The sequence below is a fragment of the Thunnus thynnus genome, chromosome 6 (genome assembly GCF_963924715.1).
Source record: "Thunnus thynnus chromosome 6, fThuThy2.1, whole genome shotgun sequence".
In the NCBI taxonomy this organism is placed as follows: Eukaryota; Metazoa; Chordata; class Actinopteri; order Scombriformes; family Scombridae; genus Thunnus; species Thunnus thynnus.
Genome location: NC_089522.1, coordinates 29265694 through 29291744, shown reverse-complemented (window position 1 = coordinate 29291744; position 26051 = coordinate 29265694). Strand labels below are relative to the sequence as shown.

General features: G+C 41.2%; 1 protein-coding gene across 2 annotated transcripts in view; it reads right to left on the bottom strand.

Annotated features, from left to right (window-relative positions):
• Positions 1-26051, bottom strand: part of spryd3 (SPRY domain containing 3) — a 64964-nt gene that overhangs the window by 32585 nt on the left and 6328 nt on the right. For both annotated transcript variants that reach the window (XM_067593288.1, XM_067593287.1), the window contains exons 3-6: positions 24487-24562; positions 20854-20978; positions 17900-18035; positions 17585-17773 (exon numbers count right to left, since the gene is read on the bottom strand). In XM_067593288.1, coding sequence (XP_067449389.1) covers positions 17585-17773; positions 17900-18035; positions 20854-20978; positions 24487-24562 — 526 coding nt within the window. The remainder of the gene's footprint in view (positions 1-17584; positions 17774-17899; positions 18036-20853; positions 20979-24486; positions 24563-26051) is intronic.

The following is a 26051-nucleotide window of genomic DNA, read 5'->3' as shown; positions in this document are numbered from 1 at the left end:
AAAGTCTAGGATGACAGACAAGGTGGGGGTGGACGAAATTACTTCTGTATTAAGCCTTTGTGTGCACGTGTTTTTGCATGTGTGTGTGTGAGTGTGTGTGTGTGTGTGTGTAAGTAACACCGCCTGGGTGTGCTGGGTTTCACTAGCCAGCCACTTGAAGGACACACCTGGTGGGAACAGCTATTCAACATCCATGTCAAAAAAAAAAAAAAAGTCAAGTGTCTCAATTAAGTTATTACAATTTTCCCTTTTTTTGTTATTGCCTGTTGCCTAGCGATCCCTCAAACTGGAAAAAAAATGAAAATGAGGCAGTCGAAAACTTTCATTTAAGTCTGTGAGCTTGACGATAGATTAAATGGTTGGTGAGAGCAGTACTTACATAGATGTGTAGCTGTATATTATACGAAATTATGTTTAATGCCAACTTTGGTTCATTTCAAATGATCAAAACCGAAAAAACAGGTTGTTCGTAAACGCGTGCAGTGTTCAAAGTGTGCCCACATTAAAAGGAAAATACAACCGACACCAGAGATTTTTGGAATTCTTACAGTGAAAAACTTAAATTATCAATGCAGCAGTGCATCAATGCCACAGGATTTAATCTTCAAAAATATCCATGAATGCAGAGCAAACTTAATTGAAAGGTTGTTTAAAGATCCACACATGTATTAAGATGTATAAAGATATTCTGCTTGGAACAATAATGTGTTTCTGATGTGATTTTTCCACCCAAAAAAAAGTATAATTACCACTTTAAAATCCTTAAAATGACATCTACTCCTTCTCCCTCATTAAAAATTCCAGAGTCTATGAAGATGCAAATGTATTCATGGCAGCACAAAGCAGTGCAGCGGCTTCTCAGGCTCCTGGTTACGGCATAAAGAGTCTCTTAACGTGAGTAAGCATGCACATAACACGACCAGTGCAACTAGGCCGAGAAGGTACGGCCCAACAGAACTTGTGAACTTCTCAACAACTCGCCCGCCTCACTTCCACTGTGGACTGATCTGGCAGACCATAACGGCTCAGAGGCGAGAGGAAGCGGTGTGCACGAAAGCAGAAGAGGGGTTAGCTGGCCGGTCTGTTAGCCAAACTAAAAGCTAACGCGACCTAGCCAACCATTCCGACGCTCTGTCCGTCTGTTTTCCCTATCTGAGGAAATCAGATTTCTCTAAACCCTCTATCCTGATTACGGTGGCCAGTTTTCCGATTTACATGACAGTTCAGAAGAAATCAGTTTAATGGAGAACGTTCACAGTAACCCTTAAGTGCACGTCAACACGCTGATTGATGATGAAAGTTAGCGCATGGCCGACCTCTCGCTAGTTTCCTGTTGCAAAGAGCTTTCTGAGATGCACTTTTTACACTTATAAAGTGGAAAGAGGATCTCTTAACATTCCTGAAACCCAAACCGGATTTCTTTACAGTTTCCTTTATAGTACTCTAGCTGATTAATTGTTCACATGGATAACAGTTACACCTCCTGCATTAGCCTCCACCTTTTTTTTTTTTTTTTTTTTTTTTGTTACAGACTGCCCTTTCATGTGCACTCTTGTGTCTCCTTAACCTACTCCACTTTCATGCCTGGACAACTGCTGTTCCTTCGGGAGAGCAGGAAAGAGTTTCGGTGTTTTTTTTTCTCTCTTGCTTCTTGCTGCTGAGTAATGGAAGGAGGAGAGAGACAGGAGGGAAGAAAAAAAAAAGAGAGACATAGCCTTGAGCGAAGCATGCCTCACTGAGATAGCTGACAATCTCTCTCTCTCTCTCTCTCTATCCCTCTTTCTCTCTCTCTCTCTCTCACTCCTATAATTCTGAGTAGGTAAGAACGGTGATGATGGTGTGCAAGATGTGTTTTGTTGAGCCGCTGCCTGGGAAACAGATGTAACGCCCAGAGAGTGGTCCTGCCAATTTCCTGTCACACCTAATGGAGGGAACTTAAAGAAAGGTGAAATTAAGAGACCTCCTCTGTATTATGCGGTTCACACTTCCACCAAACTCTGACCTGATTAGAAGAGTTGAAATGACAAAGAGTGCATTTTTTTTTTTTTTTACGTTAAATTGTTTTCCATTATCTGTTCAACTTGTGGTCCTTGAAAAACTGATATATTAACATAAAAATCTGAATGATCTGATCCAAATGTGCCACTTTAATATGGAAAATATATCCACTGGCCTTGTCGTTTTGGAACAGATGCTGTGATTCCCTGCTCTAATTCATCTCTCACTTGGCTTGGGTGCCTTCCAGTAGCCAAATCTGATTTGTCCATCAGTCACTCTTTTTTGTGCACATAGCAAACTGATGGACTGAAAAACCCCGACGCCATAACGCCACAGCCGATTACAGCCGCTCCGTCTTAATGCTGCTTTTTTTTTTTTTTAAACGGGCTAACAGGTGATGTTTGTGCTGAATGCATCCACTAGTGCTGAACGGTGTGAAAATTACTCTTCCTTAAACCGTGTCATGACTTTGTTTACATTACCATGAAACGCGCTACATTGGCTCTGTCTTTTTTTTTTTTTTTTTTTTTTTTTTTTTTTAAAGTGATAAATTACCTGAACAAAACCGCTACAAATCACAACCGCCTATTCATTAGAAGCGGAGATATTTCAAAACATCATAATCACGCACATGTTCAAACTCAACTCATAACGGTAGGTCCTCTGCTAAAACCTCAAACATCATACTCGGCAGTAAATTATTGTATCTTCAATTTAGTGTGATTTTTAGATTAGCACATCCAAAACAAATCAATTACTTATTACGAAGCCTTAACAACTTTCTTGTTTAAGCGTGTGATGTGTCGCGTGACATCACAAGTGCTGTTAAATTACTGTTAATCCGCTTTGCACGCCTCCATACTGTGACCTTTTGCACATTTGCACATTTTTCCATTTACTTGCTGTGTATTTATTGTTACTACTATGTCATTTTATAGTATCTCTCCTACCTTCTTACTTCCTCTTTCCTAACTGTGTGTTGAGCAACTGTAACAAAAGCAATTTTCCCTGCAGGGATCAATACAGTTTTTTTCTGATTGTGATTCTGACAAGCGCTTGCTGAGGGACTAACGTTATTTAACTGGATTAGGAAGTTCAAAGAAGCACTTAGCAGCAAAACAAAATGCAAAAATCAAAACATAACCTGTAATTACCATAGCACTGACAGAGTAAGTGATGTGCAGTTAGGTGAACAAGTATTTACTGTTAGAAGACAAGATGATATTTGCCTTGATGCATGCAGTATGCCTCGCGGCAACATTCCCACCTGCAGCAACACTGTTTTAAAAATTCTGCAAGACAACAAGAGACGTTGATGTTGAGATCTTTATGTTCTCACAGCCGTCACATGCGGTATGACACTAGCAATAACATTTGAATACTACGCAACCGCCACAAGTTATTTCACGAAACAACGCCTGAAAACATTTGACTGTATGCGGTCGCTCCGCAGGTTTAATCAATCAATCGTCCCTTCCAGATTTCCTTTGAAACCTGTGAGAGGCGAGGACCCACATTGTTGCCCTTCGCTGACACCTCATCACGCACACCGGCCATGTGGAGCTTTTCATCACCTTTTAATTCGCTCCATTCATTATCACCATCACCACTGCTGGGAAGATGTTGCCCAAATTAACTTGCAGGCTCCCGGTGCCAGCAACCTACTGCCACCACCAGTGATTTATTTGGACAAAGATGTAAAAAAAAAAAAGTACAGTTTTGCAGGAAGGTTGCCAATGTTGGAAAAACACAAGCTGAATATGAGCGGAGAGAAAAAGAGAGAGAGGACGCCATGAAAAGATGGCAAGACGTATATACTGTAGGTATAGAATAATAAATTCACAGTTGTCGTACTAGTGCGCTGCTCAGAGGGATGAGGAAGGTGATTTATGACCATTCTTCAAGGATCCAAGTCAGTACTGCTGTCCAGAGACTACACATTGAAAGAAGCTTCCACTTCCAACTGGATTCACCAAGAAATACACAGGGCCTGATTTACTAACATGAAGGCACAGGTCAGATTTCCTCAAAATATCTGAGTATTTACCACAAGGTTCACTAAAGCAGCAGCTTATGATGTAGTCAGGTCCTGGATCTGCCCTCTAGCATATTCAACCAGTGAGGAAGAGCAAGTAGAGTAAGCACAGCTTAGTGGTGGGATTTGTCAAACATCACCAAGTTCAGAAAATAAATGATAATGTAGGTTAGTGAAGCTGAAATAGAAATACTAACTACTTAACTGAAGAGATTAAAGGGTGTGTTCACAATTTTTCAAGTTTATCTTAAAACAACAGTCAGATATCCGAATGAACACTGAAATAGTTTTTTTTGTGCTGTAATCATTCCTCCTGTTTATACTGGCCATTAGAAGATCCTTTTTCCCTCAGAAAGCTTTATCTGAAAATGAAGTTTCAGCCGTCCAAACGAGTCAAATCAAGTTCAACGTTACAGTCTTTTTTTAGTTCCTCTTTTTGTTACTACTAGTGCAGTGCCCATTTAAAACGTGCCTGTTCAGAACAGGCTGATTACTCAATAGCTAGAGAGAACAGTGCCCGTCCCCTAAACGCCTCTCATGCAGACTATCGGTAGACGCTGCAATTTACCGATGCTACTTAAACGCCTCACACGCAGAATATCTGGAGGCTACAATTCTGAGTTGAGCTGAAGTTGATCAGATGAACTTTAGCGCTCATTTAAAACGTGCCTGAGACATCCTGCACTGTGTCTTGAACATACATACAAAGTTCCCAGGCATGAGGAACATTTCGTTCTCTGTGGTAGTTCTTATCACTGCGGATGTAATCCCGTCTCTGACCACAATGTGGTTTGCAATGGCAGAGTGGCGCTGTCCGTATGTCCGCTCGTTGAATCCATGTGCAGAAGAAGAAGCAGAGGCAACGTTTGTTTATGAGGTATTTTTATATATTTGTGAACGTGCCTGAGACATCCAGCACTAAGTCTTGAACATACATGCCAAGTTACGTTCACAGCACACAGTTCAATAGTAGATCTTAAGTCTCTTAAACTTTTTCAAGTCATTAACACTACGGATGTAATCCCACCTCCGACCACAATGTGGGTTGCAATGACAAAGTGGCGCTGTCAGTATTTCTGCTCGTTGACACCACAGGCAGAAGAAGCAGAAAATCAACATTGTTTATGAGGTATTCTTATATATTTCTCAAGAACCGCCCATCCAAACAACTTTACACATTGACACTGCACTTCCTCCTTTCTCCAGCAATCCACCTGCCAGGTATGAAGTAGATCAGATGAACGGTTCTCCAGATATACGAAGGACAAACATACAGACAGATTCCTTGCTTTATATAGAGAGATACTTCTACTGCAGGGAAACACTGTCCGAGGAAACACAAAGAGGGAATTTGATGCTAAAAAGTATGTAAATGTGTCAGATATCCACTTGATGTGACTAACTCAGACTGCTGAAGCCTCATATAAGCTTCACATCAACTTTTAAATGCATTTTTGCACTAAATGACTGTGTGGACACACTGTGGATTTTGGCCTCCATCACTTCCATTGAAAGATTGAAGGGAATCTTTAATGAACAGGAGGAATGATTACAGCGAGGAAAACCTGTTCATACGGGCACCTGACTGTTGTTTTAAGACAGACTTGAAAAATTGTGAACATATCCTTTAATTTATATTTAAAGTTCAGCTCAACTTAAGAAAAATCTGTTTAATAAATGTAATATTTTCTCAGGTTTGATGATTAACATGCACGACTCCAGGCACAGAATTATACTTTTGTTTGCATAGCTGTGAGAACATAATGTAAATTTTGTCATTTTCTCATTTCCGTGAGGTTTCCCTGCATAAACTTAATGACTGTACATGTCTGAACACTACACAGACACCGAATGTAGTATAAACAGAGCTGGACCTTAAATATATAATTGATTAATCCATTAGTCAATCTAACTATTTTGATAAATGATTGTCATTTTTCACGCCAAAATGCCAAACATTAATTGGGTCCAGCTTTTCTTAGTCTTATGTGATATTGTGTATATGTGTTATAGGTATTTCTCACAATATTCTGTCATCCTATAAACCAAAAGAATAATTTCTTAATTGAGAAATAGATTAACTGATTAATCGATGATGAAAGTAATCATTAGTCTTAATAATCAGGGATCAGTTTTAAAGTACATTCAGCCCTTCAGAAACAAGCCACAAAACAGACTTAAATCTGAAAGTGAATAAAATTATCAACACGATATTTCAACCCGTTGTTAAAAACAGAGAAACAAGGAGAGAAAAGTTGAGAACATGTAAACATCCACGCAGCAGGTTTAAATTCAGTGCCTTCTTGCTGTGAGGCGACAGGCGACTGAAGACCACAGTTGAGCCACAGTTGGAAATAAATTCTGCTGAAAAATTTCCTTCAGACATAAAAGCAGATGTTACATAACAATGTCAGCGTGACACCGTATTACACACTATTTAAAAAATGTTTTTAAAGAAATAAATCAGCAGCGAACTAAAGAACCAATCAAAGACTAAATATATTAAACCTCTATGGGTGACCTGGCCACGGGTGACCTGGATATCATTCCTCTGGTCTCTTGTCAATACAATAATAATAATAATAATAACATCATAACAGCTTACAGCAAAAGCTTAACGTCCCCCTCTACCACTAAAAAACACCTCCGGGGAAACACAGCTTACGATCAGTTATGTAAGGATAGCTAAAAAACAAATGAGCTGCATGGTACAGTGGGTTTGGAAAGGAAAACCTGTCAAGTGAGAGTGTTTTAATACCTCTATAAGAATATCAGGGAACCTTAAGAACAGAGAGACTGTGAAACTGAGCAAAACAAAGACTAAAGAGTGTTTAGACAGAACATGAGTGCGAGGCTGTCAACATGGAAAGGGAATCTCAAAAAAAAAAAAAGGTGAAACAGAGCCAGTGAGGAAAGAATGAAGAGAAAAATATTTTAAAGGATAATGGGTGAGTAGGGTCATCTTCTGGTGACAACAGCCAACAACTGGGGTCCAGATGCGGACAAAGCAGAGCTTTTACTCTTGTCATCTTGTGTGGAGCAGGTCCAATAGGCCGCGACGAGCCAGCCTCCGCTCGGTCCGTCGACTTTCCTCGGATTTACTTATTCCTGGTTTCCTCTTTTCTCACGCTGCTCGATCAGAGATCGGGAGGCAACGGCAATGGTGCCGCTGCTAGGGCTGGGAAGTTGCAAACACATCAAACTTGATGGGAAAGTTGTGAACTTTCATCCAAGAGCAGTGTCATGTTGGGATTCACGACTATTGTTCCCAGAGGAAGGAAGGAAGGAAGCAGGCAACCTTAGAAGGGGCGTTGGTACTGAGCTGGCTCTGGCAATTGGAAAAGGTACAACGAGGAACGGAGCAATGATGATTATTACAATCTTGACAATGACTGGTGTGGCTCACGCTCACATAAACTTTAAAGCCGGGGCAGAAGAGGAGATACCCCGGAGAAGATACTGCAATGTGTAGCAGAGTTTTTTAATAAAAAAAAAAACGGCTCCAACTTTTGTGCAGCACAAAAAAACTGTGTCAGAGGGTAAGATACATACATCTTGAAGAGTTTTAATCTCCACATGAAGGGGAGTGGTGGTGGTGGTGGTGGAGAGAGAGAGAGAGAGAGAGAGAGGGGGGGAGGCAGTGAACGTGAGATATGGGCTGTGAGGGAGCGCCGGTACTCTTGGGGGAAAAACTGATAACTGCAGACTCAGGTGCTGTCCACTTACTTGTCGGCCCGCTCATCCGCAGCTGAGGGGATTAAGTTGGTGGGCACAGCGACTGCTGTGACAACAGGAGGCAGAGGATTGGAGGCTCGTGTTCGCACTGAGCCGCACGTACGCAGTGGAGAGCCAGCCAAATGTCTCCTCTAAAGAAAAACAGCAGAGCAGGAGCGTGGTGGCAAGCCATAAAAAAAAAAAAAAAAAAAAAAACTTCATTCATGTGGATTATTATCGAACATGTTTGCCTAAGACACCTTCCGCTGACAGTCATGACAAAGAAAGGTGAAGAAGAAGAAAAAAAAATCCCTCCATGTATGTGAGATGAAGAAGTCAGATCACTTGTAAAGGAACATTATGTTTATTAGTGTGAAACTTAAAGCCAACAGATCAATCAAATCTTTATGAACAATGTTAGCGGATTGATTTTAGAATCCAAGAAGCTGATGAAAATGATTTTCATTCCAACATTTAAAAGCAACTTAAATCAGAGCTTTTTTAGTTAGAGTTGTCTTTAATTAGAGAAAATAAATAGATAAGAAAAGCACTGCTGCACTGCCCTCTATTGGTAGAAAGATGCAGTCTGTTGGGTGTGGTCACGTGAGGTCTGTTGTACTTGTGGCCACACCCAGACTGCTTTACACTGTTTCAAGCTGCTGGAAACCACTTTGTAACATCTTTTCATTTCTGTAGATCAGGGTACAAAAATTTTTTGTCCACCAGTCAAACAGCTAGTGAATGTTTTTACCAGCCACTAAATAAATAGTTTTTTTTGGTTGGTGTCTGGTGCTAATTTTGTGCTTTGCTGTAAGTGTAAAAGCAGATATGAAACACAGTTTTGGCTAACCCGATGGATAGGAAGCCATTAATACCGACACAGTCTTAAATGAAAAAAAAAACACTGAAAAGAGCTGAAAGTCATGAAAGCGTAGTATTTTTCCCCTCGTAGATCTCTTGTCACGACTTTATCGACTCGACGTTTCACGACGGAATTTGTTATTAATGTTTCCGCGACAGATGTGGTCAAACCGCGACTGCAGATGGCTCTATTTAGATGGAAAACACTGAACGGAGATTTTTTTTAAAAAATTCTTTAGAAGTGGCTTGATTGCATGAATTAAATGGAAAGACATGAGCGTAGGTGAATATATCCTGTGGAACAAAATGAGGCCAAGAAACAAGTTTTGAATGTTGCAAAAAACACGTATGCTCAGACTTATAACTCTGCTTTATAAATGTACAGGGACGAGAGGAAAAAAAGGAGAGTAAGTGAAGGAAAAACTGAAGTTTCTGGGTGAGTGCATGAGATTTGTCAGAGGCTGAGCTGTCACACACACACACACACACACACACACACACACACACACACACACACACACACACACACACACACACACACACACACACACACACACACACACACACAGTCAGTCAGTCAGTGCGTATGTTTCCAGCTAGCCACAGCAAACACTCTGCATATTAACTGCAAAAAACAGTCCGGCGGTCGATTTGGCGATAAACCACAACAGTCATGTAAACAAGTTCATTATATGCTACATGCAGTTTATGCAGTTTTTGCAGCATTGAATAAATGCAGCCATGTCTAATTCTAATGCAACACTAATAATAAGCACTGTGGGAAAGTTAGAGACAACCTGCTGCGCTACAGTATAATATGTGGACGCCTTTGTTTTAAAAAGAAATACTCTTTTCTCTTCTGGACTGGACTGCGTGCATCACAGCACTACTTTTAAAATAAAAAAATAAAAAAAAAGGGAGGGAGAGGAGGTGATGTGACTGGTCATGACTCATTCCAGCCCTTAACGCACCCGTTGATAATGATAATAGCTTCCATTAATCCCCCCCCCCCCCCACTTCATTTCCAAGTGCACTGCGCGCCCCATCACAAAAACACAGAAAGTGCACTGTCACATCGTCACTGAGCTCTGTGCCTTCGCTCTGGACTCGTTCAAACAAAGGCCGTCTGACGGTGTGACACATCAGCAAACACTGATAAGTGTTTATCAATGCCATTATGATATGTTTCCAAGTTTCACTTTCCTTTCGCCATGGGGAGGATCTGTCAAATTAGGGGAATTACCAGGAGTCACATCCATAAATTCTAAGCAGATTAACAGCCATGAAATGAAAACATGCCTCTGCAACGCTGTCTCGTACCTAATTAATTTATCAAATCCATGAATCACCGCAAAGTTTACCTTGAAGGTCCTCTCAGGACATGTCGAAGACAACTAAAATAAATAATAAAGTTTTTCCACGAAAAAAAGGCTTCAAATGACAAACAACTCCTCCTACGAATATACAAATATCATTTCAAACGTTTCACTGCTGGACTAAAAGAAGTTTCCTACTTCATTGAAAAGTCTATGCGCGCTGTAAATTTCCATATCACACTTATCATTTTCATACTGGATAGTGTGATGATGTCACTGTCGGTCGTGCTCGTAGGTTCACCCCGTCTACTACTCAGATTAAAAAGGTGAACGCAGGGAAACTTTCCCACTATCAGCAGATGAATGTGAAAACAGTCTTCTCATGTCAAAGAGTACAAACACTGTAATGTTCATGTACAATAAAAGATGAACTGGACTGAGACAGGAGTGTTCAGGTGTTTTTTTTTCATCTTTTTGAGGCTCTGTCAGATATAAACTTGACAATTCTGATAATATGATAAAAAAAATTTTTGAAAAACCTGATGGATGAAATAAAGAAAAGAAATGTTTCGTATTGTTAAAACTAGTGGTTTCTCCTTCTGCTCTTCATTACCATCAATTTATTGTTAATTAAAGTTAAGGTTGGCTGTAGATGAAGTGGCTGGTTAACAGAGATGCAACGATTAGTCGATCAGTTAGTCGATCAACAGAACTATTTTGATAATCTCATCATTTCAGTCGTTTTTTAAGGAGAGATGGTTAATATTTGCTGGTCTCATACTTGAGGATTTGAAGCTTTTCTTTGTCAAACATGACAGTAAACTGAATATCTGGTGGTTTTAACTGTTGATCAGACATGTGAAGATGTCACCGTGTGCTCTAAGAAACTATTTCACTATTTTCTGACATTTTATAGCCAGACAAACTGATTCATCAAGACAATAATCAGCAGGTTGATAAAAAAACCTGCTTTCATCGCGTATCAAGACGCTGGTACGAAGATTTATAGACAAAACGGAGCCGACGAGGGCACGGCCTTTTCAATTAAAACTTTTCACACTCAAACAGAACTTGGAGGGCAGAGTATTCATTACCCTGAACGAATGGCCTTGAGATTGAGTGATTAAAAAGTTGAAAGGGACCTCGGAGCGTAGCAAAATAAAGAACGTTCAAAAATAAAAAAACCCAGGAGGTCGGAGTTAAAAAAAACAGTATCCGCCCTGAAAGATATCTCCGGAGTTTCCTTTTTAAAGTAACTTTATCAGAGCTCCTTTCAAGGATAATTATGAAAATGTCAGATTTTGATGACGATGCACCGAGCGGAGAGGGAGAAAGAAATAAAGAGTTGGAGGGTTATAAAACAGACAAAACGCACAAGTAGATAGAACAGAGCGGGAGGTGGTGGGAGGGGGGCGGGGGGGGGCAGGGAGGAGGAATATTTGGCAAGGTAGGTATGATGATAGTGGGCAGAAATCTAGGATCAGATACCCACCTATCTAAACAGGAGTGGCCATCCCCCCCGACTGTAATGTAAACAGTTCACAAAGGCAAAGACTTAGCTGCAGACAAGTCACTACCGTCGCCATTGTACTCTACATTCTGCGGCTTTGCACTTCTCAGTACCGCTTCATCAAAAGCATACCAGTCAGTAAAGTAATTTATCACTCAGTCCCCCCCCCCCCCCCCCCCCCGCCCCCCCCCAACCTCCTAACAATCAGTAAGGACAGCCATCATCCGGAGCAGCAGTGATTATCCACACTTATCAAATAGCAACGTGTAAAAAAAAAAAAAAAAAAATTTTTAAAAACTACGTTGGCGTTGAGTTGCTGCTGTTGGGTGAAAGCGACCGCCGAGCAGCCGGAGAGAGAGAGAGAGAGAGAGAGAGAGAGAGAGAGAGAGAGAGAGAGAGAGAGGTGGTGTTAATTCATCTGTGGCAACCCAACGATAGATCCGTAAGTCATCGGAAACCACCAGCATGGAAATATCTGTTGCGTAGCCACACAAATGAGAGAAGGAGGAAGAGGAAAGGAGGGAGAGATAGAGGAGTGGAGAGGACAGGAAAGGAGGGAAAGATAGAGGAGTGGAGAGGACAGGAAAGGAGGGAAAGATAGAGGAGTGGAGAGGACAGGAAAGGAGGGAAAGATAGAGGAGAGGAGAGGACAGGAAAGGAGAGAAAGATAGAGGAGAGGAGAGGACAGGAAAGGAGGGAAAGATAGAGAGAGGAGAGGACAGGAAAGGAGGGAAAGATAGAGGAGTGGAGAGGGGGGGGGGGGGGGAGGAGAGCAGAGACCGATAGAAGAGAGGAGGGAAAGATGGAGGAGTGGGGGGGGGGGGGGGGGGGGGGGGGGGGGGGGAGAGAAAGATAGAGGAGAGGAGGGAAAGATGGAGGAGATGAGAAGAGAGGAGAGGGGGGAAGAGGAGGAGAGAGAGAGGAGAGACAGATAGAAGAGAGGAGGGGAAAGATGGAGGAGTGGAGAAGAGAAGAGAGGAGAGGAGGGGAGGAGGAGAGAGGAGAAAAAGATAGAGGAGAGGAGAGGAGAGGAGAGGAGAGAAAGATAGAGGAGAGGAGAGAAAGATAGAGAGAGGAGACAGATGAGAGGGGAAGAGAGGAGAAACAACAAAGGTAAAGGAGAAAAGACTGAGGAGAGGAGAGGAGAAGAGGAGAGAAAAAGATAAAGGGGAGGTGAGGAGAGGAGAGGAAAGGAGAGGAGAGAAGAGAAAGATAGAGGAGAAGAGAGGAGAGGAATCGAGACAAAGATAAAGGAGAGGAGAGGAGAGGAGAGGGAGAAAGATAAAGGAGAGGGAGGAGAGGAGAGAAGAGAAAGATGAGGAGAAGAGAAGAGACAGATGAGAGGAGAAGAGAGGAGTCCTGCGTTCAAAGGAAGATTTAAAGTAGACACCTGGAAAAGTTGAGACAGTTTCAGTGCTGCTTAAAACCACATTGAAATTAATTAGAAGTCAAAACCAACAGAGATTAAGTGAGACCACCTTGTGGCTGATTCTGCCGTTAAAGCATAATCTTACCTCAAACTAATCCTTCTACTTAAAGATTTCTACCCTTCAAAAACAAACCTCTTCTTTCCCTTCACCTCTCCCATCCTATCTTTTAATTTCCTCTGCAACACTTTCCTTTTTCTTTCTCTCATTTTGTTTTTTTTTTTTTTTTTTTTGTTCAAACCGAACTTTCTCCGTCATTCCAGGAAACAGCTACTGTTACCACCTAGTCCCACACCCTTCCCTGTCTTCAGTGTGTTTACTAAATCCTTGTACTAGTCAAAACCTGACAGCCTTATCAGTTTGAGTATAATCACCCGCTTAAACCCTCACAATGGTGACCACATCATGGATGTGAACGCTAATGGTAGCTTACTCATGAGAGCAAAGGAAGGGAGAGAAAAGAAGAAGAGGAGAAGGATAAAAAAAACTGCTGGACTGCCCGAGCAGCCGGGCACCCCAGCTGTGAAAACCTCCAACCACATGAGAAAGAGTAAAAGATTCCTTAGAGTCCCGTTACTCCACTTATTGAATTTTTACTACCTGGTGGACTGCCAGGCACTTGGCTCCATCAACACGTTTCATGCCATTGCCGACTCCTGGGTCCAGAAAAACAGAAGAGAGACACAGACGCAAAGACAAGAGAGAGCAAAGACTGCTGGTTGAATCATCCTTCTGACCCACAGCAGGCACCCCCCTTTTTGCTTTTTATCACCTCTTGTCTGCTTCCAGAGAAGAAGAAGAAGATGATGATAGCCTGCGTATGTGTATTTCAGATGTTTGTGTATCGCTGCGGACGGACGTGTTTATCACATAACCACATACGGGACCCACACACACACACACACGGCCGTCGATGAGAAAGCTGCCTTGTAGTCTTTGTGGTTGTGCTGTTTTGAAGTTGGGAGTAGAGCTGACACCTTGACATAGAACAAAGGTGGTATAGTTCACTATAGAAAAAAGTGGTGGGGGGGGAATACGGCATTGTGGTTCCTCTGATGAAACACTTGTTGCCAAGTCCATTCAAGTGGCTAATATCGACTATCTGAATCAGAGTTTAGTCTGAGAAAACAGATCTAAATCTTTACCCTACAACCGACCAGATGGGTGAAACCAGATGTGATGTCATCCACTGGTTTGCATCGGAGTTGGCTTCACACCAACTCCGATGCAAACCAGTAGGTGAGTGCCGGGTGTTGCCTTTCACGCTCTGGCAACACGCCCCGCTACCTCTCTAACTGAAGCGAACATCGGTGCATACATCAGCTACTACAGGTGTCATAATCAAGAGACATTGATAGCATGTTATGAGTGAGTAAGAACAGTAGAGCTGCATGTTTGGAGCAAAAAAAAAAAAAGGTTTATTCTTTGAGCAGAAGCTCTAAAAGTCCAACTCATTGCCGGAGAGTCCCAGCAGGTGAGCCAGCTGTCAATCACAGCTGTCAATCAACACCAGCACACTTATTAGAGGGCCCAAATTTAGCAAATGAGACCATAATGACTCATTGAAAACAATTATGGTGACACATATTTTCATCAACAGTATATTTCTCTATATTCTTATAGGCATGCATATTAAACATTACTTATCTAATTTGTTTCTTTCTGCAATAAAGCCTCCTATGAGAAATATTACTCATGTCTCCACCCGGTTATATCACAGTTACAGTTAAATCAAGCGCACCTGCATAGCAGCCTCCCCGCACTACATTGATGAGTCTCCTGTTTAACCTGTAAGACTTGTGTTTTAATGCTGTTTGTCACGTGTAAACGTCAGAGAAAATCAGCACAGCAGTGCGCGTCCTTGTATTAGATCAGTTGTAAAATGCCAGCGCAGCACGGAGCGTCTCTCTCTCTCTCCTGCCCGGCTGCTGACAGCGCTGTCAGCCAAAGAGTCGATTACACCGGACGGCAGAGGAGGAGACGGTAGAGACGCTGGTATGTGTCTGTTTAAACAGCAGTTTAGCCGACTTCCCTGCATTTAACGGCGGAGCTGAGAGCTCCGAGCGGGAAACGGTGGCTCTGCATCACGCCGTTCCTCCGTTTTCCATCAACCCCTCTTTGTTTCCATCACAATTATGTGTTTAGGTCATTTAAAGACAAAGAACGCGTAAAAGTTAACAGCCTCTCACGCTGTCACGCTGCGTTACTCTGTGTGTAATGATGTGGCTAAAAATAAAAAAGGCAGCAACTCGACTGACAAAGTGTGAGTCAACTTGGGGGGGTTTAATCGATTGATGCATCGACTCAGCGTCTTTTAGGTGACGGCCCTACATTTAACTTGCTAAAAAAGGTGAAGAAGAAGAGAGAGAAGGAAACAGAAAGTGAGCATCCATGGGTGATGGACATAGATGGACAGAGAGTTGAAACAGAAACTTTTATCTGGTAATTATTTGATGTAATTCAGAGTAATTCTCAGTGAATTTGATGAAACTACTCAGCAGACTGCAGCCTCTGCTAACAGTGAGAAGCAGGGTGACAGCTGTCTAATGAACGGGTCCAACGAGCAGAACACGTGTCGGGTAGACCTGCGTCACACCTGCGTCATACCCGCGTCATACCTGCGTCGTTCCGGTGTCATATCCACGGTTTGAAAGCGGTATTAGTGATATGCCAAAAGCATGTCAACGAAGGAAACCAGGCCAGGTGGGAGGGTACGACTGAGAATTCGCCTAGGGCACCAAATCATCCAGGACTGATAATGTGTATGGTGTAGGAATGGTACTGATTTATAGTTTGGCATCAGATTTCACCATCACTAACACTGGCGGGATGTCATACATTATCTAATGCAGCTGTTTGAGTGACAGAAAACATGAAAAAAACAAAAGAAATGTGTTAGAATGTGTGCATCTTAATTTATTATGTTTAATTCAGGTAATAACACACTATTATGAGAGCAATTAAAGCAATTACAGTGTGGCAACCATTCTCAACATCTGGCAACTGAAAGCTGTTGGAGGTGCCATTCATTGAACAAGTCTGAAGATGGAATTCCCATCCCCTATCATTGAGGCCTGTAAATTAAAAAAAAAAAAAAAAAAAAAAGTTGCAACGTTACCCAGCTTGTGTCTAAACTTTGCAGGTTAATTTGCCAAAGTGTTGCGTAATCCCGGACTCTACAGACTCAATGTCTTCGCCGCGAGTCTGCTGTTTATCTTGTTAGTGAACCTGATTTCTGCAGAACTCTGAAAAAGGAAAATCCCTAAGATGATGTCATGAAGTAATCTGCAAAAACACTCTAAATATGACCCCAATCCAGTCCCAGCAAGATCATACAACGACTCAGACAAAATCATTCTAATTCGGGTGACTGTGTCTAGAGCTTTCTTCGAAATTAAGATAGCATTAAGTACAGTTGTCAACAAAGAGGGATTTTCTAAAGAACATAAAGCTGAAGGATCTCATAAGAGTACAAAACAAACACGGGGAACTGGCAACCACTATGCACAAGCTGCAGGAAAGCTACTTTAATCTAGCTCTCTCAAAAGACATATGCTAGAGAAACAAACAAAATGTAATGTGTAATCCGTATGTTTTCACATACGTTGTGTCTCTGTGTTCGCAACAAAAGGAAGGCAAATATCGTGCCGAAGTGATTAATAGACTAATCGTTAACCGAGAAACACATATCACATTTATAAACAGTATTAATCTTAAAGTGGTACAGCATCAAAAAATAAGCAAGATCAGTTTAATTTTCACAAGAATCTCTTCTAGCTTGTTTGGCTTCTGGTCAGAATTAAATAAGCAATTCACTTTGGGTTTTTAAAAGGTATTCTGCAAATGGTTAATTAAAAAAAAAAACTACAGATTAATTGCTACAGAAAGTCCTGCTTGGAACTACATTCAGCAAAAAGTGGTACAGTAATGCAGCTGCTTTGTGGAGACAGCAACACTATCATTTAAAGAAGCAAGGAACATTCATTTTGTGTTGATTTTAGCGCCCTCTGTGGACAAAAGCTGTAATGTTTTCCCAGAAATGAAGACCGCATTTCCCATGAGCACCACCGACTTGTGTCGTAAAGATCCTAGCTAGCGCGTTCATTTGTTTTTGGAAGCGAGTGAAAGAAAAGACTTATTTTTAATACTTGTCTTTTTTTTTTTTTTTTTTTTTTTTTTTTAAACACAGCTGTTTGCAGGATGCATGGCGATGAAGGTGATGTATCTATTTGTGGCTACGAAAAGATTAATAATTGTAATATGATGATGGTGCCGACAACAAGCCTGACTTTACTTTAAACACTATCAAACAAAGAGAATCCTGCGTCCTGGTAACGTCTTTATAATCCCTCATGCTACAACGCTACATGTAATGTAAACAGGTTTTTCCAGTCTGGGTGCCGTAAATCATTCCGTCTGATTTCAGCAGTCATTTAAAATAACTATATAGAGGTGTTGTTTGCTTGTGTAGGTCATATAGAGGCATCATGAGACTGTTTCATAACCACTTAAAAGTTCCTTGTAGTAAAAAAAACAAACCCTTAAAATTCCAAGAAATACGACAGCATGCTTGCAATGTTTGTGTTAGACTAAACAAAAGAGTTATCTCTGTTCTGAACGCAGAACGATGAACCTGATCTCCTCGAATTACGGAAATCTCCCCCAAACGTTCGCCCAAACATCCTCTAACAGTGAGGCAATCGATAAGACTCATTCTTCTTACCGTGCCGCACACCCTGACGTCATAAAGCCGTCCCCAGTCATCTTCATGGCTGTCCACCATCATCATACTATCATCCTCTTCCAGGAACCACTCAGCCTGCAGGTCAACCTTCACTTCCTCCCCCATGGAGTGCATTCCTACGGCGGGGAACAGCCCCTCCGCAGACACAGGAACCTCCACTGAACCTACCTGGATGGGAGATTATAAGGAAACAGTAGATGAGGAAACAGAGACAGTTCTGCTGGTTTCATTTGCCTTTCTGTGTCCATGAAATAAAGCCTTACAGAGTGTCATAAAAAGATCAAAAACACCTACCTCTTTGCCATTTTTGGTGAAAAAGACTGTTGTAAAACCTGCTTCGATATTTTCTGAGTGTATTCCACAGCCAATGCGGTCACCGCGAGCACATTTTGGCCCAAATTGTTGCCCCACAGGGTTACCATTATATAACCTTGGGAAGAAAGGAGACAAAATAAGTAATCTAGTTACTGCTAAAAATAATAATTCAATCATGACTCTTTTTATAACTGAAGTGACTTGGATTAAGCTGAATTTATACTTGTGTGTGTGAGGTTATGAGGTCACATTAATGAAGCCTATGCATGTACAGTACGAGTCAAAAGTTTGGACGCACCTACTCATTCAAGGTTTATATTGTATTTTTGCTATTTTCTACACTGTAGAACAATACTGAAGACATCAAAACTATAAAAATAAGGCTTATAAAATTATGTAGATCAAGATCAAGATATCGCCAAAAGTGAGCAAAGCTGTCATCAAGCAAGACAGCGGCTACTTTCAGGAATCTAAAATATGAAATGGTTTGTTTAAACCCGCAGTGTGAAACTTTTACATATAAATCAACGTCCATTATATTCAAGCCTTTGCCAAACAAGTTCACACAATGCTGATTAAGCCTATCACAGCCAGATAAATCTCTCTGTATTTCAAGGTATGCAGAGTTTTTAAATCTCTAAATGTGGGGAGAGACATTCCTACTCTGGCTGTTTGAACGCACACCCAGAGACTAACTTCCGGTTAGCCCTCTGCTAACTTGAATCAGGATAAAATCATTTAATCGTACGGCTCTTCTAGACTTTCCAAATGTTATCGGACCGAATGGATCAAATTCTGATAGTTAAACGAGTCATTTCACAGGGGTTGTGTGACACTCGTGGTAATTTACCAACCGCAACAGCGGCGACAGAGTAGGCTGACGTAAGCACGTGTCCACAGTGTTTTTGTAATTACTCTCACAGCCAGAAGGGGGAGACACTCCAGCTTTAACTCTTTTTGTTTACTACATAATTCCATATGTGTTATTTCATAGTTTTGATGTCTTCATTGTTGTTCTACAATATAGAAAACAGTAAAGAAACCCTTGAATGAGTAGGTGTGTCCAAACTTTTGACTGTAGAACATCAATGCTACTCTCACATGAAGTTGGAGCAATTAGCATAAAGACTGGAAGCTGTCTGGCACCACAACTTGCCATTTTATTTTTATTATTTTTTACAGATTAAACAAACAACATAGAACATGTTACCTACTAAGCTTTGGAGGTGTTGATAAGCATTTTTTTTTTTTTACCTTGGACAGAGCTGAGCTAGCCATTTCCCTCTGTTTCCAGTCTTTATGCTAAGCTAAGCTAACCGTCTGAAGGCTCTAGCTAACGCCACAGACACGAGTGGTTTTGAACTTCTCATCTAACTCTCTGTAAGAAGGGAATAATAAGCAAATTTCCCAAAATGTCAAACAATTCATCTCATTTTATCAGAGTTAATCAAAGAATGTAAACACACAGTTACTTTTGAGTATATAAAGACAGCACAATACAGACCGATAATGTACAACACGTCTATACATCATTGCGGCGGGGCTACCAACAGGTGAAATCAGATACTGAAATATAAAATTATTTACTACGCTGGAGCCATCTATGGTGGGAACACCATACATCGAGACGCACAAATATACACTCACCAAGCACTTTATTAGGAACACCTGTGCAATCTAATGCAATCCAATACAACAGCTCTGCCATAAATTCTACTTTTACGAAGCTTCTACATTTTCAGTTTTTGTTGACATTGTCAGAAAGGTGATAATTCAATTTTATGTTTATTATTGAGGTTGTAGTGGGCGGTGGTGGTGGTATACTTAAATGCATGATACTGAAATGTTTTCCTAATATTTTATCCATCTCATTAACGTACATGACTTTACAATATAACGTACTCCAGTACACCAGCGTTTACTATGTATGAAAACGTATAAGCTTCGTAAAAGTAGAATTTATGGCAGAGCTGTTGTATGGGATTGCATTAGATTGCACCGGTGTTCCTAATAAAGTGCTAGATGAGTGTAAATCTAGCTTTAAAACAGGACGTCAAACCCCCCCCAGTACACTTTTTACACATTTTAATTTAGTTTCAGTACTTTATGTGGATGTCTTTATTCAGAATTACTTACAATTTCTACTTCTTCTTCTCTAAAATACAGATTCTGATACCTCAGCTTAAGTAACACGACGCCAGGAATTGCTGCGGCGCTATAAACTGAGTCGACAGCCCGACTTAATTACTGTAACTGATAGCAAAAAACTTTACGACATTGGCAAAGCAGCTGTATTTAATGTGTATCTGTCACGTCTGGCCTATACTCAATCCACACAATAAGAGTTGGATTGGTACATCCCCTATCAACAACATTTTTGATAATTAATCATTTGAATCCTTTAACAAGCAAAAATGCAAAACACTCACTGGTTCTACCTCAATTATGAGGATTAGCAGCTTTTATCTGTTTTATGTCATTGTAAATTCCCTTCTGGTTTGAACAAACTTTTGTGGGACTCGAGCTGTCATTTGCAGTTGAAATACTGATACTCCCTCTTTGATTTTGTTGACACAAGTGATCATCAAAAAAAAAACAATTTGACGATCACTTTGGGTTTTTGTACTCCTTGTACAGACAAAAAATAATCAACAGATTCATTGATAAGTAAAATAACTGTTAGTTGGATCCTTGCAACCAAAGGTTTTGGGGTGCAAGGTTCAGCGTCATTACGCCAAAACTACTCCTGTGACCAGAGAGTTTTATGCTGCTTAAAAATGCTCAGAAAAGTAAGAGCTAAGAAGAATGATATAGGGAATTACTGTTGTAGTTATGTGTGGATGCAGCAGCAACAGGCCACAATCCATTTTCCCCAAACCATCCAAGAAACCAATGCTGTACTGTAGTGCAAAGATGATTGTGGTTTCACTTACTTGCCGTTGTCAGCGTGGTAAGCTACAGAGTATGGCAGCCAGCCAGGCTGGTGGTCCAGCCTGTAGAATTTAGGCACCAGGCCCACAGCAATGGTCCCCCTCACCCCTGTGTCCACTATTGTCACCTACACACACACACACACAAACAAAAACAATGTAACTACAACTTGTGGCACCAGAAACAGCTAGTTTAACCTACTGCTACACTTAGAGCAGGCTTTTTATATGTTTTTACTCACTTGTGTGGGCAAAATGAAGAGGTACTTTTTTTAAAAACAGCATGGATTTATAGCAGAAAACCAAAATCAAAACACGAGTCTTATATTTTACTGTGAGAACCTTCGCCGAGTCACACCTTGAATGGAAAACCCGACTCAAGAAATTAAGCCTGTTGTAAATCTCGCCCTTTCCTAGCCCTCAGTCTGTCTGTGTGGCGCTCACCCAAATGCCCAGAGTCTGACTCCTTGCACGGGTACACAGCTGTGCCACTGGCAGCACATGGGAAAACCTCCACAATCACCACCAACCCCCCCCCCACCCCTCCCCCCACCCCTCCCTCGCCTCCCCCTCAGACGTCACGCCAGCCCGCCAACTAAGCCGACTCAATCGGAGCGAAATGACACACACCGTCGAGCAGAATGAGGTGAAAGGAGACAATGCAGACAAACACAAGAGAACGTGTTTGGTCTCTTCTTTTCTCGATGACTTCTCTGAGTCATTTTGCACTCATCTAAAAAGGTCACTAGAAGATATAAAGGACTAGATAGAAACCAGAAGATCTGCAACCTTTTAATGACAAATGTCTAGAAGACGAGTATCTGATTTAGTTCGAATGTAAGACTGTAAGCATGACCAGTTGTCGGGAAAGGTACTTTCCAAGGTATTATTTAAGCTGCCCATCTTTTGTTTAAATTAATTTTGTTGATACAATCAGATAATCCAAAAGGTTATTTGTAAATGTGGTGCCTTTTTGAATAATGACCTTCCTTTGTTTAAATAACATGTTGTACTGTGTCCATGCTGTGCGCCATTGTTTTGTTATTACAATATTGCATGCACTGTTTGTGCTTCATACCATATGATCATAGTCTTGAGTCAAAATAAATCTACCTGCCTCCCCCGTTCTTTACCTCTCTACCGCAAATCACCGCTCCTCCATTACAACTATCAGCACATGAGAAACTAAACTTCTCGGGTTTCTCTGACTCAAACTCCAGGCTTGATTCCTTTGATGTCCAGTCTGGCACTTTATACCTCTGCTTTGTTAAAAGAAACTAAATTCTTGGCCTCTGCAGGCTACCACTTCCACACATTAACAATCCATTAATGTATGTGTGAATGTCCCAATAAAACTTACAAAAACATGTGAGATGACTTAGATCAGGAAAGAGTAGGAATGTTAGTCACTGATACTGACGCAGAGGCGAGTGGGAAAGATCATGGCCGACCCCTCCCACCCCACCCAGGACATAAACTTTTTCTTTTTTTTTCCGAGCGCTCCCCTCCGGCAAGACGCCGCAGTCTATCATGACCAAAAAACCTCACACCGCAGGAACAGTTTCTTCCTGACTGCAGCTGGCCTCATTAACAAGGCCCGGGACCCCCGCTGACACGGAACTCTACCGCACACATAGACACTACATGTTCTATTAATGTGAGATCTATAATCTTATACTACACATCTGTAAGCTCATCACATCTCACATGTTACATTTGTAGTCTTTCTATTATTTACATTAGCACGTTAGAAACGCCACTTATACTATGAACATCTGCACATTCCCAGTAAATATCCTGCACAATATTTTATTAAACTTAACAGCTCTCTTCACATAGAATATATTTCTTGTACTTATTCTTTATTGTAATACTTTATTTATATATTTATACCACCTGTCTTTCTCTCTTACTTGGCAATAAATCTGATTCTGATGAGCCGTTAAGTTTTGTTGATATAATAATTTCTTAAATAAATCTATTAAAACAAGTGGAATGCTGCAGATGTTTCGCTGGCCTTGAAGACAGACGACGAAAAAAAAAAAAACTGGAGGAAGTGCAGCAGCGCTGACAAAGGTGAAATGGGTTCCTTGTGAAAGCACAAAGCGTGGAGAAACACGAGGATAGCAGTGACGCATACTTTGACAGTAGCCTGACCTTTATCAGAATAAAAGCTCCCAAATTTTTGAGATATCTGGGGAAACTGACAGCATGTGCGTCACAGAGTGGAGAATAATGTAGTATTAAACTGTGGTTAATGACCACATTAAAATCCACTTGTTTAAATGTCAGAGGGATCTATCAGCCTCCAAATGTGATTCTCATTTAAATATAAATGTTGTTATCTTGAGGATTTTCATGCTAGGGAGCAGAGAGAGAGAGAGAGATCTGGAGGTCAGATGAGAGTTTGACATCACATTTAAAGGAAATGTCACATCTGGCACACATCAGGGACACGTTAGAGCCATGATAAATAAAGTCAAAGCACACACAGTCAGCCTGTATCTTAGTGAAGCAGATCTGAAATGCTTAAATGTATATTCAAAATGGTGCTTCTCCTTTCAAAAACAAAAAAAAAAAAAACAAGAAAAAAAATCTGGGAAAGAATAGTGGAAGAAATAGATCATTTGCAGGAAAGCCTGGTATAGCTATGGGACACTGATGCAGCGTGGTCCTGTCTGTCTGGCTCTATTCGTAGCTCAGCACAATGACGTAGGTTCACTGGATAATGTACAGCTTAATTTTTCCTCCTGAAGCCTAAAAAAAAAAAAACCCCCCCCAGACAAGGAAGTATGCCTGCCTCACCTGCAGTCACTTGACCACACGTCACGAGGCCTGCTCTGACGTGCACCGTACACAAACAGGCTGGCTCATAAATAACAAACTGCAGCCCTCAGCATCTAATTTATGACTGAACTCTTGCAACTTTCCTGTGCTACATCACCAAGATACTTTTTTCCCCCCTCATACTCTGCTGTACTGTATGTATGAGTAACTACTAAAAAAAAAGGGCTGATACATAGGGGCACATCAGCTTTGCTAAATGAATGTCCTGCTGCCAGTCCGCCTGCCTGCCTGCCTGTCTGCATAAAAACACTCTATGTTAGACTAATCTTTGTGCTCAGAGATACCACCTAACCCACACCCTATCCCTCATTCCAATGCAGCTACGACATTTTTGAGGTAGTGGTTTTGCACTGGTGAACTGGGACTGTGGGGGGGCACTCAGAATTTAATATGAAGTTGAGAAAATTGTCAGCAACAGGATTCCAGGGGATAAAATTGCTGGCTGGATGGAAAAGCAATCTTGGGCACAACTAGGGACGATGGTATGTGGTAAGCCTATCATATTGTGAGTAATTCTGCCCCCCCCCCCCCACCCACCCATCCACCCACCCACCCAACATTTCAAAATGAATGATTGTGCAAAGGACCACTTATTTTCTAATGATTATCTACTTTTCTTTTACGGTAAACAGAGAATGGAGAACAGAGATAGCAGCTTGTAGCGATCACGACGACTAATCATGCACACAAAAAAAAAGACAGCAGAGATGACGATCGGGTTTTGCAACTCAATCAGAGCTCGGTTACAATCCAACAATGTCACAATAGGCATCTATCAATGTGCCTTACCTCAAAGTAGCAGTTTCCCTTTGATAAAGGATGGCCAGCCACATAGCAACCCACTTCTTCAGAGTTCCCTTGGTAACTACAGGGAATAAATTACAGGTTAACAGTAGGACTCACAATCAGAAACACACCTCAAAACAACCTCTTCAATCTTTGGATCGAAGGATTGTCGAAACACTATCAACATAATATGTGCAGATGCAAATGAGACATAATGTGCATCCCAGACAATGAAACCTGATTACAACTGCTCCTCAGCCACGTGATTAGACGATGATATATCAAATGACAGGCATGTGATTATTGGCTGTTACTGTTAAACATACAGTATGAGCATGTGTGTTTTGTTATGGAAGGGAAACCTGGAGACACACGAGGACAAACACATTTTCACAATGACATTTTGGCATGTCACGGCAGGAAAAGGAATGATGACTGAATTCCACTTAGTTGCTTCGATTTCAGGGTTCTGGTATTATGCTTGTTGGTCCAGTGTCATGCTGTCATGACTTACTGGGACACTTGAGTAATGTCTGTTACTTTCAAACCCTTGCCAAAAAAGTTCTCACAATGCTAAATTAAGCCTATCACCGCCAGGTAAATATCTCTATTTCACAGTTATATGGAGTTTTTAAAATCTGGTGTCTGGTGTGACATTCCCGCTCTGCTCTACAGGCAGAGCGAGCACATGCTAAAATAATTTAATCGTGTGGCTCTTCTAGACTTTCCAAATGTTATCGGACTGAAAGGATCAAATTCTAATAGTGAAACAAGTCATTTTGTGGGGATTGTGTGACGCTCAAAACACCGCTTTACAGCCACAACAGTAGCGACGGAGTACACTATGGCGGAGCCTATGACGTAAGTACATGTTGACTGTGTTTTTGTAATTACTGTCCCTGCCAGAAGGGGGACACAAAAGTCCTGCACGCCAGCTTTAACATTATTCACCTGTGCTTGTCCTACTATGACGAGGTCTGCTGTGAAAAAGGTCGACTGGAGCTTCTGAACCATTGGATCAGTATTGTTGTATATTGTTGTAAGTAGCCAAATCAAATCGCTAGAATAAAGAATCCATTGCTTTTGTTACTTAACGTAGTCACTATATAACAGAAATTCATGGTAAGTATATGCCTCTGAGGTTCATAGTCAAACACAAGATTTTATTTACACTAAACTAATTGCAAAGGATCTACTGTAAACTTCCAGTATGGCTAGCATAGATTTTAAGGGGGAAATATAGTGTTTTTAAGGGTTTACCAGTCATTATCAGTGAATATCTTTCCAAGCACTGCTTCAGATACCTAAACTTGGGATATCTGCCAATACCAGTGCTCTCTTTTTCCTCAAATCTCAATTCTGTACACTTCTCTGCCTGGAACTCGTTGGGATCATTTTTATGAACGTTAATATGAGGCCAGGGATTGCTGTGGCGCTAAAAACCAAGTGGACGACCTGCCATGACTGAATGATTACCTGAAACACAGACTTATATAATAAAATAGTTGAAGATACTGTACTTAATGTGGATCAATCACATCATGGCCAATACCCAAACCCATCAAGTC